The sequence below is a fragment of the Quercus robur genome, chromosome 9 (assembly GCF_932294415.1).
Source record: "Quercus robur chromosome 9, dhQueRobu3.1, whole genome shotgun sequence".
Classification (NCBI taxonomy): Eukaryota; Viridiplantae; Streptophyta; class Magnoliopsida; order Fagales; family Fagaceae; genus Quercus; species Quercus robur.
Window position 1 is genome coordinate 49,823,415 of NC_065542.1, and position 20,109 is coordinate 49,843,523.

A 20,109-nucleotide genomic window follows, 5' to 3' on the forward strand; every position below is an offset into this window, starting at 1 on the left:
AATATTTATATTGAGCCACATAATACAAGTAAAATGTGTAAGGCCTAACTTTTATTATTAAAACCAAACAGAAAATATATATATATATATATATATATATATATATATATATGAATGAAACTCCTTTTACATTTCAAGAAACTTTTAATTGGAGTAGTATTTTCAAAATTTTATATATATATATATATATATATAAAATAAAATAAAATAAAACTTTAGTAATATAATTTCACTTAAAAGGCAAATAGGTTAATGATTTTAACATACTTATAATGAGTCATATGGCAAAAGGATGTCATATACTTGTAATTCTTACACTGAACCACATAATGCAAGTAAAACATGTAAGACCTAACATTTGTCACTAAAACAAAGCAAAACAATTATGATAGATTATTAAAATACTATAAAATAAACATTGAAATTTCTTCCAAAACTCTAAAACTCTTGATATTGGAATTTTAATTGGAGTAGTATTTTTTTTATAAAAATAATAATAATAATTTTGGCAGTAGAGTTTCACTTGACAGCAATTATGATTATAATTTTAACATACTTACCAATTGTGTATTTTTCAGTTACAAAGCAAAAATTCAGGACAAACAACCATTACCTATTAAATGTGAATTAAAATTTAGGAACAATTCCAGGGTTTAAATAGAAATTTGTGTTTTAATTGTTTAAGTAATGATATAAGAAAATTCAAATGGCTACATAACTAATTAATCAATAAAAAAATCCTTTTCAATTTCAATGATAACAATAACAGCAATTATGCATATATGTAAACCCAAGAACATCACTTGTTACACAAATTTTAATATGATGCTTATAGGAGATTCTTGGTAAATAATTGTGCTTCAATTTTTATACAATTTTTTATTTAGGTATAAAATTGATATTTTGATAGAACATGACATGTACTATACCGAATATGACAGATACAGTCTTTATCCATAAAATATATTTTATATGATATGATTTTAACATAAGTTTGTATCATATGTAATTTTATTATGACCTTTACTAACTAAATGACTAATTTTTATATAACTTAACACTCCTATAAAGTATCAAAGGTCTTAAGTCATGTGGAAGCATTATTTGTGTTTAGAATATGTTTTAATCACAATTTTTTATACGAAAATTATGTAATTTACCATTTGGTGCAACAAGATAGTCATTTTCTACAACCTTGACTTCTATGATCCAAACTTTATAATATGTTTACCAAAAAAAAACTTTATAATATAGTATATATATTTCTCGTTGAACTTTTACAGGTTGTGTCCATTGGAAGGCGACGTTTAAGTGCAAAGTTCCAGCTTTTGTTTCGACTTATTGCGGGTCTAATTTCCTTGGTATTCGTTTCTGTTTTCATTTCTTTAATAGCAGTTCCCCATTTGACACTTCAGGACATAATAGTCTGCATTCTAGCATTCGTACCAACAGGATGGGGATTGCTCCAGGTCAGTAAACCTTCTTAGTCCTTCCATGTGCCTTTTTATTTCTTTATTTTTTCCCTCCATTGCTAACATGGATGTGCATGTTTAGGATTGCAATTTTCAGCTAACTCTACTCTACTCCTTCTCTCTCCTTCTCAATCCAAATTAGTTATTAGAATAATTACAAGGGGAATCATTTGGAAATAGTCCCAAAGTGTTGGTTAGGAAACATAAATCCAGGTCATCATGTTTAGAGCTCGGTTAAGGTTAGGGTAATTCTAATGTTTCAAGTGAATTCTTGGATTACGAGTGTTAAGGCTTGGCTATTTGGTATTTCAAGTGGTTCTTAACGATGGAAGGGTTACTTCTTCTTTTTTTCTTTTTTTTTTTTTTTTTTTGGGGGGGGGGGGGGGGGGTGTGGGGTGGAGTGATTTGAAAGTTGCCGTTTGGGGATCCTATGGTTATATTTATTGTTAAATATTGGCTACGATATATTCCATGTTGAATATGCTTGAATATATGCAGAAAAGGAAAGTATAAAATAGGAACACAAGAACATAATAATTATGTGGTTCAACCTTACAGCCTACGTATACCGAGGAAATCCTTAATTAAGGGCTACATATTTATTATATAAGAGTGTAGTACAAAACTTATGTTACAATAAATCATAAAAATAGACTTCTAGTACAAGTAGAAGACTTGACTTGTATACAAAGTAGAATTAGGTTTGAGCCTATGCTACTTAATGGGCTAAGATATCTCTAATATTTATAAAATGGTTTGCAAGAAAATGTGAGGATAAAATGGTTGAGAGTGATTTCTTGGAGGGTGTCACAATCTCCATGAAGAGAAAGAATGTGACTACTTCAAGGAAGCCACAATCTCCATAAGAAAATGAGAAAGACTTGGAGAGAATTAAAGAAATAAGAAGGAAACAATTTACTAATCATCATATATGATTATAGTGCCCTATTTATTCACTTCTTCAACATAGACTACATCTTGTGCACTTTGAAATGGGCTAAGTTTCCCTCCATCAAGAAGAGACCTACATGCCACTTGTTATCGTAATTGTTGCACAAATCCTTCTTACATATTTCTTCTATTTGAGCTGGAGAGATCTTTTGGATGGTTAATTATTTTGGGACTCTGCTCAGTGACTGGTCATTTTTGGGCGGAAAGACAAGGATGGAAGGTTTCCCTTGGTCATGCATAGGCTTGAGAGTCTTCTTCTTTTTTTTTTTTTTTTTTTTTTTTTTTTTTTTTTTTGGCTAGGTGATTGCGGGGGCTAGAACCCCCGAGCAACAGGTCATACAAGTACCTGGGTGCCAATAGGCCACTGAGGCCAATGGCGGTTTGAGAGTCTTCTTGCTGACTATGATGTACTCCTCTTGTATCTTTGCGACTCCAAAGAGTATGGAAGGGCTGAGGATTCTTAAGGGAAGCCTTATTTTGTCTTTAAAGTCACTCAGAAAGAAACTAAACTTGTGCCTTTTGAATAGCCCTTGATTCAATTAGGCATCGCCTCGAATTCTTTTTTATATGAAGAGACCAATGAAACTTGCCTTAGTTTGGTAAGACTCTTTATCAAATCATCGTACGCCATCAAACCAAACCTAACGTACAAGGCTTTGGTGAAGCTGACCCATGTCGTCAAAGAGGCGGCGCTATTCTATATTCAGGGGTTCAAATGAACCCCTGACTTCCCAAAAAAAAAAAATTATATATATAAAATATTTTTTTAGTTTAATACTTTAATTTATTTTCAAAAATATTTTTGCATATCTTGACTTAAATTTTGCACACTCTTATTACAAATATTTCTAACTCTAAGAGTAAAGAGTTAGTGTTTGTGAATTGTAAGTATCACTCTTTTTTATAAATTTATATAATGTGTTTGAGTATGTCTAATATTGATAGTGTGTATTACTTTTTGTTATAATACTATTTGTGTGAATTATGATGTATGTGGACATTTGTGTGTATAATATAAATATAATATAAATTTATATAATTTAATAACTTTTTTTTTTATGTTATAATAACTTCTTTTTTTTTTTATAAAGTTTGTAAAATCCAAGAAAAAAATTGTAAAGTTAGTGATTGTCAAAGCATTTGACTAGTTAAGTAGACGCAAAGTGTATAAGTTTATATAGGAATGAGTGTGTTTGTGTGCCTCAATAATTAATACGAAGCTAATGAGTTTAAAATATTTTATAAAAACAATAGCAAATAGATAATAACAACTGCATAAAAATAAAAATGTTAGATAGACTTAACAAAATAAAATAGTCATAGCCTCATAGTCATAGCTACCCACATTGGGCATAAATACTCATAATGAACTACCAAATAACAATTTAAAATTTGAAAACTTGTAAAAGAAAATTGTAAAACTTCATTTATTAATTTTATTTTGTCGATAATTCGATATATTCAAGTTCTTTTTTATTAAAATTTTTATATGACCCCCCTAAACAAAATTCCTAGAGCCGCCACTGTCAAAGATTCTCCTATATCTTGATAACAAATGGTGGGTTCTCCTCCATGTAGTAAAGAGGACCATGGAATTCTTTCTTGAAGGGGATTTTGGTAATTAAAATTGGTTAGCCTTGTAAGAAAAATACTTAGCAACATTTGTGTTACACACACTCATACAATCCATTCCGTATAATTTGAAGTATCACAATTTCCTCCATTTAAATTCTTAACGACCTTGTTAGGGACCATGTTTGTTGTAATGCCCGAGTCACATGATGCTACCAAGCTAGCTATGATGCAACTAGTAACGATCCAAGGAAAAATATTAGTCATATCAGCATTATACCCTAAAAGGACTAGTGTAGCCACTTAAGGCATCTACGCTACACCCAAAAGGACTAGTCTAGTCACAAATAAGGCATTATACAATTGTTTATAAAGTCCCAATCAACCAAACACATGCCCAATATGGGACTTAAGACACACTCCTTTACAACACATGCTCAACTAATTCAATTTAAGATCCAATCAATTTGGGGAATCACACTCTTCCCAACTTGAATCCATGACACCCTCGTCAAATCTCAAGTTGTGGTGTAGTGTCTCTAAACCCAAACAGGGTTACCGAGTTGGCTCTTATACCATATGTTATGACTTGAGGAAAAATATTAGCCACATCTGCACTATACTCCACTTTAATGACTAGTAAAGTTACAATTAAGGCTCTTCTTAATCACTAATTACTCAAGATCCACCTATTTAATACTCGATGTGTGACTCAATACTCACTCACACAACTTACATTCTACAATCCAAACCAATTATATAAATACGCATATAATTTGGGGTATTGCATTCTTCCCCACTTAAATTCCTAATGTCCTCAACAGGGCCTATGTTGTGTTGTAATGATCCTAAGCTACAAGGAATTACCAAGTTGGCTCTAATATCATTAGTAATGACCCAAGGAAAAATTTAAGCTTCTTTTAGTTGTTTATAAAGCCCAAATTGACCAAAACATGCCCATTGTGAGACTTAGCACACACGCTCACACAACATACACTTAAACTAATTCAGTTCAATATCCTATCAATTTGGGAAATCACATCTTTACCTCGAAGTTTACATCTTTACCTCGAAGTTTAGGAAATTTGAGCTTCATGAGCTTTGGGACTTAGAGCACAAACCTATTGGCCATATGTTATGTTGCTTCATATCTTGGACTCCACAATTTCCTTCAAAGATGTGCAATAGCAGAAGCTCTAACATCAATTATTATGATTTGGGGCTAGCGAAAGCACATTCACACTAACAAGAAAATAAAACATCCATAAGAGACAACAATATTTAATGTGATTTGGCCAACTCCATGCCTACATTGACAGGTAATGAAAACAAAAATATCCATTATCAACGATATGGATTTCAACAACATATTAATCAACACTCATAACTCATACAAACAACACTCACAAAACCTCACCAACATAAACCCACAAACCCAAAGCCCAAAACACCCAATAACTCTCTCACACTAACAAAAGAAACAACTCTCAATGCACAACCATGGGTAATTTTTAACCTCAAATAATTTACCAACTACTCTTCAAATACCCACTATGTTCTTTTATGAGTTTTCACCTCTTCCCGCATAGGAGGAACCTTGGGGAAAAGCCATCAAACCCTTTGCAACAATGCATATTTATAAAATTTCAAACTTATTCCTTAATGAACAAGGAATAAAAATTACTTCTTCAATAACTAATATTTTTCTTTCTGTGACAAAGAGAATCCTTGTCTTCCACACTAAGGAAAAACCTTTCCTTCTATGCCAAGCAAACTCAAACCAAAACTAATTAAAAATTTGATGCAATATTCAACAGATCTCCACATTGACTCAAATTTCATCAACCACTATTCATTCTTCATTGAAGGAACTCCACCTTAATCCAAGCAAGTTTTCCTTGAACAATTTGATCATTGATTCCACATCTAAAAACAAACTTGTTTGTACATCTACCTTGAACCAATGTCAAATGTGCACTAGATATAATCTTCTCTTGAACTTCACCAAGATCCAACCTTGAGCTCTAATACAAATTGTTGTGCAACAACAAAAGCTCTAACATCAATTATTGTGATTTAGGGCTAGCGAAAGCGGATTCACACGAACAAGAAAATAAAACATTCATAAGAGACAACAATATTTAATGTGGTTTGGCCAACTCCATACCTACGTCCACGGGCAACGCCAACAAAAATATCCACTATCAATGACATGGATTACAACAACATATTAAAAGATAACTAAGGATGATCTAATATGGATTGTGATGCAGGAGCATCTACAAGGCTACAAGTTGTTAGTTGTGCAATAGCCAATGAGACTCACTTGTAACTAATTAGATAAGAAGTTAGTTAGTTAACATAGCTTAGGCCAATAGGAATTAGGTTGGTCCAAACCAATCAAGTGGTTGCTAAGTCAAAATAGTTTGTATAAATATCAATTGGTATCCTATTTATAACTAATTATGATATATGATTGAAAACAACCCTTAAGAGCTTTTCGGCCAAAATAGGCTTTTACCCCTTTTTCACAAACTTTTCAGCAAAATGCCCCATGTCTGAAAGTAATTAGGGAAATGCCTCTGTTTTGAAACTCGATTTTCTAAAAATTGAGTTTCAAATGTAAAACTTGATTTTTGGAACATCAAGTTATAGTGAACGTAGACTTAGAATTTTTTTTTTTTTTGGAACTTGAGTTCCATGTAAAGTACTCAAGTTCATGGAACTCGAGTACTTCTGTAAGGTTGAATTTAATCAACCATTTTATTGGCTTTATTCCGTGCCAAATTTGCTTGTATTTTAGCATTTACTAACCTTGTATTTAGGTGGGTTTGTTGTAAGGGTAGTGAGTGAGATAGAGTGTTGATTGCTCAAGAGTGTGCAAGAAAACAGAGACTCGCGGCTTGTTCTCGCGGGTGACTCGCGGTTTGAAGCCACCAGACGCAGCACACGTGCCAGAAGGTGAACAGTCATGCTAGTTGGAGCACTACAGGACAAAACAGGACAACTGGTCATACGGTTATCTCGCGACTGGATCTCGCGACTCAGTCAAGTCGCGAGGTCAAGCCGCGAGCCACCCCTATTTTGTGAATCTTGACGTTTCACATTTCTCTCTCACTCCAGTATAAATACCCCTTATACCCACAAATGAAAGAGAGCTTCCAGAGAGAATTTTGAGAGAAAAACCCTAAAGAAAAACAAGATTGATTCACCAACAATCTATACATTAGAGTCTCTTCAAATTTCTCAACTCTCTTCCTCTCCATTGTCAAATCCTTGAGAGGCATTTCACCAAAACCTTGTTCTCACCATATTCATCACTGTGAAAGGGCTGTTTGGTTTTCTGGGAAGCAGTTAGGAAGGAACCAATCTACATTGGTTGATGCTATGGTCTAGTAGCGGAATCTGGGAAGCTAGAAAAGAAAAAGGTTCGGTGCAACCTCGTTGGAGCAAGAAGCTTGGAGGGCTTAGGTGTACTGGGTAGATTAGGCTTGGAGGGTCTATTGCTGTCCTTGTATCCCAACTACATTTTCTAGTGGATTGTTTACCGCTTGGAGGGCGGCGAAGAGGTTTTATACCGAGGGCTTCGGTTTCCTCTTCGATAACACATCGCGTGTTGTCTTTGTGTTTGCATCTTCCTTCCCTTTATCTTTGCCTTTTATTTTCTGCTGTGGATATGATTTATAATTGCCTTAGATTGATTTCCAATTCTATTTATAGCTTTTGTTCATTTTCCGCACACTAGTTGTTTGACATAAAGCTTAAATTGGTTAATTTGTAAATTGGGGGTCTAAACGTTCAAGGGTGTTTATACACATATTTGAACTTTCAATTGGTATCAGAGCAGGTACACTTGTTGTAGTTTTATTACCTGAGTGTGATCCTAGACCCCTGTGTTGTGGTAGTTGTTTTGGAAAATACCATGCTGAATTGTAGTTTAAGTATTTGTGAAAATGACTCTATGCATATGTCTGAAGGGTGGTATACCAATGAACTTGTAGAGTTGTTAAAAACTAAGAAACATGCTAGGATATTTGTTCACATGCTGGAATATTTTGAAAAACAGAATTATGTCTTACACAGTAACATATCTGAATCTAAATCATTGATTAAGAAATATAAAAGAAAGAATAAAATGTTGTGTGAGATGATTGAGAGTCTGAAAATGAAAGGTCAATCTGAAAGAAGCATGAAAACTGATAATGAGTTTTTGTTCGAAGGTCAAGAATGTTTGTCTCATGTGAGCTTATTTGTGTATACCTCATTGAAGGTGTTTAATGCATGTTTGTGGTATCTTGACAGTGGTTGTTCTCGCCATATGACAGGGGATAAGTCACTATTTAAGACACTCAAAGAAAAGGTTGGTAACTATGTGACCTTTGGTGATGGAAGTCATGCTCAAGTCTTAGGCAAAGGGACTATCGAGATACCTGGATTACTGCTGTTGAAAGATGTGTTATACATAAAAGTGCTGAAGGCAAATCTACTGAGCATCACTCAAATTTGTGATGATGATTTCCTGGTACAATTCTCTAAGAAGGGATGCTTGATCATCAATGAAGAAAGGATTCAGGTCTTGGAGGGAAATCGGACTATAGATAACTGTTATGGAGTAGTTCCCACGGCACCCATTTCGTGTAGAAGTGCTTGTGTGGATATGTTGGAACTTTGGCATCACAGATTTGGGCATGCTAATTTCAAACAAGTAGCTAAAGTGTCCAAACTTGAAGCAGTTGAGGGACTTCCTAAGTTTGGAAAGGTGAAGAAGACCGTTTGGTGCATGCCAAATAGGAAAGCAAACAAAGGCAAGTCATCACAAGGTGAATGTGATTGCTACTTCTCGGTGTTTGGAGTTACTTCATGTTGATCTAATGGGGCCTACCAGAACTGAAAGTCTAGGAGGAAAAAAATACATTATGCTATAGATAACTGTTATGGAGTAGTTCCCACGGCACCCATTTCGTGTAGAAGTGCTTGTGTGGATATGTTGGAACTTTGGCATCACAGATTTGGGCATGCTAATTTCAAACAAGTAGCTAAAGTGTCCAAACTTGAAGCAGTTGAGGGACTTCCTAAGTTTGGAAAGGTGAAGAAGACCGTTTGTGGTGCATGCCAAATAGGAAAGCAAACAACGGCAAGTCATCACAAGGTGAATGTGATTGCTACTTCTCGGTGTTTGGAGTTACTTCATGTTGATCTAATGGGGCCTACCAGAACTGAAAGTCTAGGAGGAAAAAAATACATTATGCTATAGATAACTGTTATGGAGTAGTTCCCACGGCACCCATTTCGTGTAGAAGTGCTTGTGTGGATATGTTGGAACTTTGGCATCACAGATTTGGGCATGCTAATTTCAAACAAGTAGCTAAAGTGTCCAAACTTGAAGCAGTTGAGGGACTTCCTAAGTTTGGAAAGGTGAAGAAGACCGTTTGTGGTGCATGCCAAATAGGAAAGCAAACAAAGGCAAGTCATCACAAGGTGAATGTAATTGCTACTTCTCGGTGTTTGGAGTTACTTCATGTTGATCTAATGGGGCCTACCAGAACTGAAAGTCTAGGAGGAAAAAAATACATTATGGTCATTGTGAATGATTACTCAAGATACACTTGGGTTGAATTCCTTAGAGAAAAATCAGAAGCATGTGAGAGGTTGGAGATTCTGTGCAAGAAACTACAGAACGAGAGAGGGGTCCCTATTGCCAAAATTAGAAGTGATCATGGGAGGGAATTTGAGAATGCAAGATTCAAGTCTTTTTGTGAAAAGAATGGAATCAAAAGAGAATTTTCAGCCCCCAAAACTCCACAACAAAATGGAGTGGTCAAGAGGAAAAATCGGGTGATTCAGGAAATGGCAAGAGTCATGTTGCTTAACAAGCAAATACCTCAAAAGTTTTGGGGAGAAGCTGTCAACACCTCGTGTCACATTGGCAATAGAATATTTTGCCGAGTAGGAACAAAGAAGACCGCCTATGAGATTTGGAATGGAAAGAAGCCTAGAGTGAAGTATTTCCGGGTGTTTAGAAGCAAATGTTATATCCTAAATGATCAGGAGAATCTTGGGAAGTTTGATGCGAGAAGTGATGAGGGTATTTTTCTTGGGTACTCTACTACGAGTCGGGCGTATAGAGTTTTTAACAAGAGAACTAAGACAGTGATGGAGTCCATTAATGTCAAGATTGATGATGCCTTATCTAAGGTGGAGATGATTGATGATGGAGAAGGGCCGAGCACCAAAGAACCCGATGTTGAGGTTGAAGCTCTTGATATAAAAGGTGAAGAACCTACACTAGAAGAAGAATCGACTCTCATCAACCCAAGAATGGAAACGAGATCGATGTCTAGAACATCAAGTCCTCTTACTCCTCTGGAAGTCCATCCTCTTATCTCTCGAAGTGATGAAGTTTCCACATCAAAAAGGCCATCTTCAAGAGTAATTAAGAACCATCCGGAAAGCAACATCATAGGGTCTATAGATGAAGGTCTTCGCCTCAGAAAAGGAAACATCCTGTTAGCCAATCATGTAACATATCACTGCTATCTAGCTCAATTTGAACCAAAAAGGGTAGAAGAGGCCCTTCAAGATGAGAATTGGGTTGAGTCAATGTATGAAGAGTTGAATCAGTTTGTGAGGAATGATGTGTGGGAACTTGCTCCAAGGCCTGAAAATGTTCATGTCATAGGCACAAAATGGATTTTCAAAAACAAAACTAATGAAGATGGAGAGATAATTCGAAACAAATCTCGGTTAGTAGCTCAAGGATATACTCAAGTAGAAGGAGTAGACTTTGATGAATCCTTCGCTCCTGTGGCAAGACTCAAATCCATTCGAATTCTCATGTCCATTGCATGCACTATGAACTTCAAACTCTATCAAATGGATGTAAAGTGTGTATTTCTGAATGGATATCTAAATGAAGAAGTGTTTGTTGAGCAACCAAAAGGATTTGAGGATCCTCACTTTCCTAATCATGTGTTAAGATTGAAGAAAGCCCTTTACGGATTAAAACAAGCACCTAGAGCGTGGTATGATCGGCTTACACATTACCTCTTAGATAGAGGATTCAAAAGGGGATATGCTGACCGAACTTTGTTTGTCAAAAATGATGAAGATTATCTCCTTATGGCACAAGTTTATGTTGATGACATAGTATTTGGGGCTACCATTGAAGATCGTGCTATTGAATTTTCTGAAGAGATGAAGAAGGAATTTGAGATGAGTATGGTGGGGGAACTCACATTTTTCTTAGGTCTTTAAGTCAAACAACAGAAGGAGGGTATATTTGTTTCACAAGAGAAGTATGCTAGAAACATTGTCAAGAAGTTTGGACTAGACTCCAAAAAACATGCTTCCACTCCCATGAGCTCATCTACTAAATTGAATGTTAATTCTTCTAGAGTAGAAGTAAGTCCTACCTTATATAGCAGTGTCATTGGGAGTTTACTCTATCTTACAGCTAGTAGACCAGACATTGCATTCAATGTTGGTGTTTGTGCCAGATATCAAGCTAATCCAAAGGAATCTCACCTAACTGCAGTTAAGCGAATCATTCGATATGTTAATGAAACTTCAAACTATGGTCTGTGGTATTCAAAAGACTCAAACACTTGTCTTGCCGGATATTCAGATGCTGACTGGGCTGGTAGTGTAGACAATCGAAAGAGTACTTCAAGAGGCTGCTTCTACCTTGGTAATAATCTTGTCTCGTGGATGAGCAAGAAATAAAATTCCGTGTCTCTATCTACTGCTGAAGCAGAATACATCGCTGTTGGAAGTTGCTGCACTCAACTTCTTTGGATGAAGAAATTACTTCATGATTATGGAATTCCTCAAGAGACAATGTGTGTCTTCTGTGACAACACTAGTGCCATCAATCTTTCCAAGAATCCTGTCCAGCATTCAAAATCTAAACACATAGAGATACGTTACCATTTCATTCGAGATCTAGTAGAGGAAAAAGTTGTGTGTCTTGAGTTCATACACACCGACAATCAAAAGGCGGACATCTTCACCAAACCTCTCGATGGTCCACGATTTGAATCACTCCGTAAGACCATTGGTGTTGGTACAATTCCTTGACTCTCTTGTGTGATGTGTGCTTCTCTTATTTATGATATGATAAGTTTGCTTGTGTTGGGGCACACACTACTCTGTTGGCTTTTTGTGCAGTATGATTTTGTTTGTCTATTTGTGCACTCGTTTGGTTTCTTTTTGTTTTTGATCAATCTTTGTCTTCTTGTGTCAAAAATCCAAAAGGGATAATTACAGTAAACCCACCTATGGTTAGGCCCGTTTTCACTGTGCCTACCCGTGGTTCAAAACTTATCACTTTGCCCACCTGAGGTGCCTTCCGTTAGGGATATGTTACCCACCTCTCCGTTTGCCGTTAGAAAAACACATTTTTAAAGAAAAACAAACATAACAAAGATCAAAAAGTTAGGACTTTTTATTGCTTAAGAACTTCTTTGAGAACAAAACATAGGAATAGCACAGATCAAATGTTCAATGAAATCACTTTTAATCAGGAGGATGATGCAGAGGTGGGAGTATAGGACAATTCCTTCAATAAAGACTTCATCAAATAGTTCCTAACAATCCAATTACATGCTCCACACTTGGAAAACCCATTGAAACGTGGATTAGGAAGCAATTACAGAACCCAAAAAAGAATTCACAAAAGGGTTTATAAATTCTGAAACATTTCAAGTAAGCAAACAATATTAGTCCAATTTCACACTTTTTGATTCAACAATCAGCTCAAACTTCTGGGTTTGTTCAAATTTAAATTTAAAATTAAATAAATACAAAATAAAAAATCCAGAAAAACACAAGCCACAAATCCAGAAAAAAATCATCAACGATCGCGATCCGAGATTGCGATCAACGTCGCGATCTCGCGTCGCAATCTCGCAACGGCGCGATCTCGCGTTCGCGAGATCGCGATCGACGCTTCGCGAGATCGCGCCGTCAATCGCGATCTCGATCCGGCGCGATCTCGCGAAGGCGAGATCGCGATCGACGCTTTGCGAGATCACGATCGACAGCGCGATCTAGCGAAGCGTCGATCGCGGTCGTCAAACTGGAGCTCGCAAGATCGGCGACCCCATTACTAGCACATATCGGACTCGCAGGAACCACAATCTCCAACAACTATATTTATATGTATGAATTTTTTTGTGATTGGTTGCAGAGAATGGAGGACAAGGATCAACAGCAAAATATATTTCTGGTAATTTGTTTTCTGAGATTTGGAAATTTTTTTTTTTTGGGTTTGGTTTGGTTTGAATAAAAGTTGGAGAGATCTATAAAAAAAAACAAAAATAAAAAAACAAATGCTCAATGAAATCACTTTTAATTAGGAATAGCATTTGATCTGTGCTATTCCTGTGTTTTGTTCTCAAAGAAGTTCTTAAGTAATAAAAAGTCCTAACTTTTTTATCTTTGTTATGTTTGTTTTTCTTTAAAAATGTGTTTTTCTAACGGCAAATGGAGAGTTGGGTAACAGATTCCTAACGGAAGACACCTCAAGTGGGCAAAGTGATAAGTTTTGAACCACGGGTAGGCACAGTGAAAACGGGCCTAACCATAGGTGGGTTTATTGTAATTATCCCAATCCAAAAATTACATAAAAATCAGAAAATCAAAAAGTTTGATTGACATTGTTGAGTTTTTGTCTCAAAGCTTGTTATGCCTTGTACCTTTGTGCTAATGGCTTTGTGCATTTTCGAGCATAGCTTGTTTCATTGCACTCATATCAATGTGGGAGAAATCTTGAAATCTATGTAATTATTGTAAATAGATCTTCAAACTTGTCATGAATGATTAGTGAATGGTTATGATGATCTTGAGACATGCATAGATTTGTGTCTATATATCTTCTCACTCTCTATTTTTGTTTTTGCTAAAAAGAGCTCACCAAATGTAAATTTCCAAATGAAAAGAGATATTGAGCTGCAAAAGCTTGTCGCACATTCTAGTATTCGACTAGGAAAAAGGGTAAGCGACCTAAAATTAAAGTGAATGTTTATTCAAAAAGCCAAAGGCTAGTTCATTAAAGTGAAATATCAAATATCACTCTAACAATGAGAGGTGATTGTCTCAAAAAAAGATCAAAAAGATCAAATGTTATGATTGAAAGTGGAGTCAAATGTAAAGCTCCAAGATATGTTATCAAGTTTTATGGGAGGTCATATATACATATTTCTATAATTGAGATGAATCACATGATCTTGTGCTAATTGTGTATGCCTTGGTTGAATTGATCATTGAAGTTTCACATTAGACTAAGGACTATCTCATTGTTGATATTCATACACAACACACAAGTTTGTGTTCAATAAATGCCATATTCATTTGTGTGATTGTACTTATTGAAATGTGTTTTCACATGCTCAATCTTTGTTAATTCAAGCACAAAAATTTTTTTGAGTGTTTTAGGTGTTTTTGGAAAGTATTTTGTTAGAAAAATCTGAAAATTTCAAAAATCCATTTTTGCCCTGTTTTGGCGACTCAGTCACGGGATAGTTAAGTCGCGAGCCTCAGTCGCGTGTTCGCGGGTCTTTTTTGGCGACTTGTTCGCGAGTGGAAGGTCCAGTCGCGAGGGTTACTCAAAGATTTTCGCAGCTCAGCTCGCGACTCTATCGCGGGTAGACCTTCCAGTCGCAAAAAACACTTAGAAAATTTTTTCAAAATTCTGTCTTTGAGTGTTTTGGCGGCTTGACCTGGCGACTTGGTGGCGACTCACTTCAGTCGCGAAAAACGTGTGTTTGGCACAAATAAGGGCAGTTTTTAAATCTTTTTCAGTTTTCCCTCGAACTTTTGTGACTGTTCATCTTCTTTCTCAACTGTCTCCTTCTCAAACACTCCATTTACCCATTTTCAAACTTCATCGGTGCTTCATTTCAGCTCAAAATCTTCAAGTAACAGGTATGAGTTTTCTTTCTTGAACTCTATTTTACTTGATTTTGTGTGTTTCCCTTTGGATTATTAGCATTTGTTTATGTTTTTGAGATGGGTTTTTTGGTTCGCCAGTTACTCTTTGTCCATCCTTAGCCTATGGAAGCTATTGATTCAGTTTGAACTTTATTAAGTTGTTGGTGTTGTTCTTCATCATGTGCTTAGCTAGGGTTTGTTATTTGTTGGTTTCTCATCTTGTCTGATCCGTTGTTGATGTGTTGATTCAAATTGTTCCTGTGTTGGCTGTGTGTTTTACTATTCTGATTGTGTGGTTTTAATCTGACCCACTCTACTGTGTAGCTACATTTGGGCCATTTTTGTCCCTCATTGCTATTTTCTGGTCATTTTCATCTAGCTATTAGGGTTTCTTCATTATCCCTAAATTGCCTCTAACCCACTGCTAATAATGTTTGTTGGATTGTGTTCTGTCATTTCCTCTATTCATGATTCAGACTAGACATGTCACCATTCAAGAAAGCAGCTGTGAAAGGAGGCAGTTCCAAAGGGAAGGAACACGTCATTGATGTTGATGACTACTCACCTTAAACAAAAGAGACTCGTTCTTCATCAAAGAAATTCGATCCCAACAAGTTCAGATCCTATGTAGCCTATCAGTATCATGAGAATTATTTCCGAAGTGCTACACCATTACTAGAAAGGACTGTGGATCAATCATCACTTCATGACACTGACATTTCGAAATGGTTTGTTCACAAGGATTGGAATTACCTTCTCTCTGATTTGGATGACGCGTATGAAGATTTGGTAAAGGAATTTTATGCCAACACAATGGTGGAGGAAGATGAACTTAAGTGCTGGATTAGGAAAAAGAGTTTTTCAATCTCTCTTGCATATTTGGCAGAGATCCTTCACATCAACAGACCAATGTTTCGACACTCACCAGTTTATGATGATCTTTGTCCTGATGAGTAGCTTCTCAAGGAAAGTCTTGGACAAGACTTGGAGTTCTCACCCAATGGAAACTCCATTAGTGTTTCCTCTCTTCCTCCAAAACTGAGAGTGCTTACAATTGTGATGTTTCACAATTTGTACCCTTTATCAAGCACTGGGTATATGAACCTCAGACGTGCTCTGTTTCTTCATGATCTAATCTCTGATGTAGAAATTGACATCTATGCTCATATCTTTCATGTTCTACGCAAAATGGTTCTACGAACTGATTCCCGAACGTGCATTCCTTTCTGCTGTCTCATTTCAAGGATCTTGAAGCTCAAGGGAATTTATCCAACGGCAGATGAATCTCCTTTCTTGAAACCGAGTCCAATCAACATGCGTACATTCAACGCAAGCATTGGACATCGTCGGAAGAGAGCCAAACCGGAACCTTCCGCATCTCACAAGGGCTCTCATTTCAGCACTCTCTCCTTTGATGAAAAACTTGATCACATTGTATCCTCTGTACACAAGTTGAATACAAAGATGTCTGGACTCACATCTACTCTACACCATCACAGCACTCGATGGGATATGAAGTTTACCTCACTTCAAACTCAATTAGATCAAATTCAGAGAAGTCTAGAAGAGAATATATAGCCTATTCCATGACAAAAAGGGGGAGTGATAGGCCTGATCAGAGGGGAAGGATATTACCTAAGAGGGAGTGTTTCTGCATTCTTCTTCAGTTTAAGTTGTTATATTTTCTTCAGTTTAAGTTGTTATATTGTGTTTTGTACCTATTTTGTACCCATGTTGGTTATGTTTTTTTTTTTTTTTTTTTTTGCATATTATGTAGGTTTTATGGTTTGTACCTTGCTTAATACAGCCTTTTATGCTTTGTTTAAATCAGTACTTCTATCTAAAATGTCTTGCATTTTGTTTTATGTACTGTCACTCTTGTGCCCTTGTAGGATTGTTCCTAGATGCATATACTTAGTGTATTATGCATTGGTTGAGTGTTGGGCATACAAGTATCTTACTTTGTTCTTGTTAACTTGTATGTTCAAGTGTTCATTCCAAGTGTGAATGAGCACTGTGATTACTACCTTGTGGTGATTACTTGGTTGATCAAGCCATGATTTGAATCTTCACTTCATCTTTGCTTGATCACCTTAAGCTTGTTTCATATGCATTTCATGTTTTTCTGCATACAATGATTATGGTGTATTATTGTGTTTTAGGAGTTTCATGATCTTATGATTCAAGTGTTTCACAACTTCTAGAGTTAGGTGTGAGTGAGTTTTGTTCAACTGTTCCCAACTCACATGTTAAGTTTAGAGTCTGTTTTAGGGTTTTGTCATGGAATAGCCAAAGGGAGAGATTGTAAGGTTGAATTTAATCAACCATTTTATTGGCTTTATTCCGTGCCAAATTTGCTTGTATTTCAGCATTTAGTAACCTTGTATTTAGGTGGGTTTGTTGTAAGGGTAGTGAGTGAGATAGAGTATTGATTGCTCAAGAGTGTGCAAGAAAACAGAGACTCGCGGCTTGTTCTCGCGGGTGGCTCGCGGTTTCAAGCCGCCAAACGCAGCACACGTGCCAAGCGTGCCAGAAAGTGAACAGCCATGCTAGCTGGAGCATTACAGGACAAAACAGGACAACTGGCCATACGGTTATCTCGCAATTGGATCTCGCGACTCAGTCAAGTCGCGAGGTCAAGCCGCGAGCCACCCCTGTTTTGTGAATCCTAACATTTCACATTCCTCTCTCACTCCAGTATAAATACCCCTTATACCCACAAATGAGAGAGAGCTTCTAGAGAGATTTTTGAGAGAGAAACCCTAAAGAAAAACAAGATTGATTCACCAACAATCTATACATTAAAGTCTCTTCAAATTCCTCAACTCTCTTCCTCTCCATTGTCAAATCCTTGAGAGGCATTTTACCAAAACCTTGTTCTCACCATATTCATCACTGTGAGAGGGCTGTTTGGTTTTCTGGGAAGCAGTTAGGAAGGAACCAATCTACATTGGTTGATGCTATGGTCTAGTAGCGGAATCCGGAAAGCTAGAAAAGAAAAAGGTTCGGCGCAACCTCGTTGGAGCAAGAAGCTTGGAGGGCTTAGGTGCACTGGGTAGATTAGGCTTGGAGGGTCTATTGCTGTCCTTGTATCCCAACTACATTTTCTAGTGGATTGTTTACTGCTTGGAGGGCGGCGGAGAGGTTTTATGCCGAGGGCTTCGGTTTCCTCTTCGATAACACATCGCGTGTTGTCTTTGTGTTTGCATCTTCCTTCCCTTTATCTTTGCCTTTTATTTTCTGCTGTGGATGTGATTTATAATTGGCTTAGATTGATTTCCAATTATGTTTATAGCTTTTGTTCATTTTCCGCACACTAGTTGTTTGACATAAAACTTGAATTAGTTAATTTGTAAATTGGGGGTCTAAACGTTCAAGGGTGTTTATACACATATTTGAACTTTCAACTTCACATGGAACTCGAGTTCTAGAATTTTTTTTTTTTTAATTTTCAGTTCGCTATAACTCAGTTGTCCAAAAATCAAGTTTTAAATTGAAACTTAATTTTTAGAAAATCGAGTTTCAAAATAGGAGCATTTCCCTAAATAGTTTTAGATATGAGGTATTTTGCTGAAAAGTTTTGGCAAAATGGACAAAGGCTCATTTTCTCCGGAGCTTTCCTTTGAGAACTTTTGTGTTCTTTTTAGATGCGTCTAACCACCTATCAATTTGTACTAAGAAAATAACATCCCATTTAGTTCTATATATACAATCCATCACACTTCCTTACATCAATTAGGGGAATCTTGATGTTTCAAGTAGGTCCTTGAATTAAGAGTGCTTGGGTGTTTCAAGCTCTTAGGATTTTGAGTATTTCAAGTGGTTCTTAATGAGAGAGAGAGAGAGAGAGAGAGAGAGAGAGAGAGAGAGAGAGAGAGAGAGAGAGTTTGTAAATATTCATTTATGACTAGTACTTGATTACAATATCCTATTTATACACTTCATGTCTGATTCTCATTGTCTATTACATGATTTATTTATTTTGGATCTTGCCTATCTAAGTGTTCCTTTTTTTTTTTTTTTTTTTTTTTTTTTTAAGAGAAACAAACGCACACCTTCCCTTAAAAGTTAAAAATTACCATGGTTTTTTAGTAGTGTTTGTGATGTATCTTTATGTTAAGGGACATGTTACTATGGTTTAGGAGTTATTTTTAGAAACATTTTATTGGAAGAATGATAAAACAATAAATGTTGTTAACAATTTTTTATATTTCCCATAAAAGTGATGTCAAAACTTTCATTTTATATTTCATTAATAATTGCCCTTATGACATCCGTTAACATGACCCTTATATTAAAACCTCTTGCCTATCTAACTAATTCGACATGTGCTTCAATAAATTTCCATGTGTTCAATGTGTTACATGTACAATGTCTAACTAATTCCTAACTATTTGGACATCTGCTCTAATCAATTACAACATGTGTTTCAACTCCAAGTCAAGTTTTCATTTGTTGATGATTTGTTTGATTTAGATTGCAAAAGCTTGTAAGCCATTAATTGTACGAGCTGGATTTTGGGGATCAGTCAGGGAACTTGCTCGTGGCTATGAATCAAACATGGGCTTGCTTCTGCTCACTCCAGTTACCCTCTTGGCTTGGTTTCCGTTTATTTCAGAATTCCAAACACGAATACTCTTCAACCAAGCACTCAACAGAGGTATACAGATTTCACATATTCTTGGTGGGCATAGGAAGGAGCGCTCTTCCAAAACTAAAGACTAAATGCATTCCCAGCAACAGTCTCATTGGTTTAAAAATCTCCTCGGTGTTTTACCCTGCCATATCATCTTTGAGAAACCATTTCGTTGATGTGTTTGAATAAATGCCCCACTCGATTGGAGGTGTGATCACGTAAATGTCTCTTTAATATGCATTTGGGAAAAAACTTTTAGTTTTTAACTATTTATGCTTTTAACCTTTTGTCTCAGATTTTTTTATTTTATTTTAAATACATTATATTTTTGCTTTATAAAAATAAACCAACAAGTTAAATATCTTATGATAAAGACCGTGTAAATATGTTACTGGAATCTACAGAATACCAAAACGGAATTTTAGGCTAAATTTAAGAATTTGAAGCTTTTGAGTAAGGGTGATCATAAACCTTGTCAAATTGACCCACCGATTGACTGAGTTCAACATGATGGTCCCAAGCAAGTTTTAAATAATTGAGTCCATTGAA

General features: G+C 36.0%; 1 protein-coding gene across 3 annotated transcripts in view; it reads left to right on the plus strand.

The window, feature by feature from the left end:
- The window catches only part of LOC126698894 (callose synthase 2-like), a 112,492-nt gene extending 92,650 nt beyond the window's left edge, over nt 1-19,842 (plus strand). For 2 of the 3 annotated variants that reach the window (XM_050396397.1, XM_050396396.1), the window contains exons 42-43: nt 1,284-1,469; nt 19,401-19,842. In XM_050396397.1, coding sequence (XP_050252354.1) covers nt 1,284-1,469; nt 19,401-19,649 — 435 coding nt within the window. In that variant the 3' untranslated portion in view covers nt 19,650-19,842. Of the gene's footprint in view, nt 1-1,283; nt 1,470-15,400; nt 16,657-19,400 lie in introns of those variants that run through there. The other variant, XM_050396398.1, reaches the window with a different exon arrangement.
- The last annotated feature ends 267 nt before the right edge of the window (nt 19,843-20,109 follow it).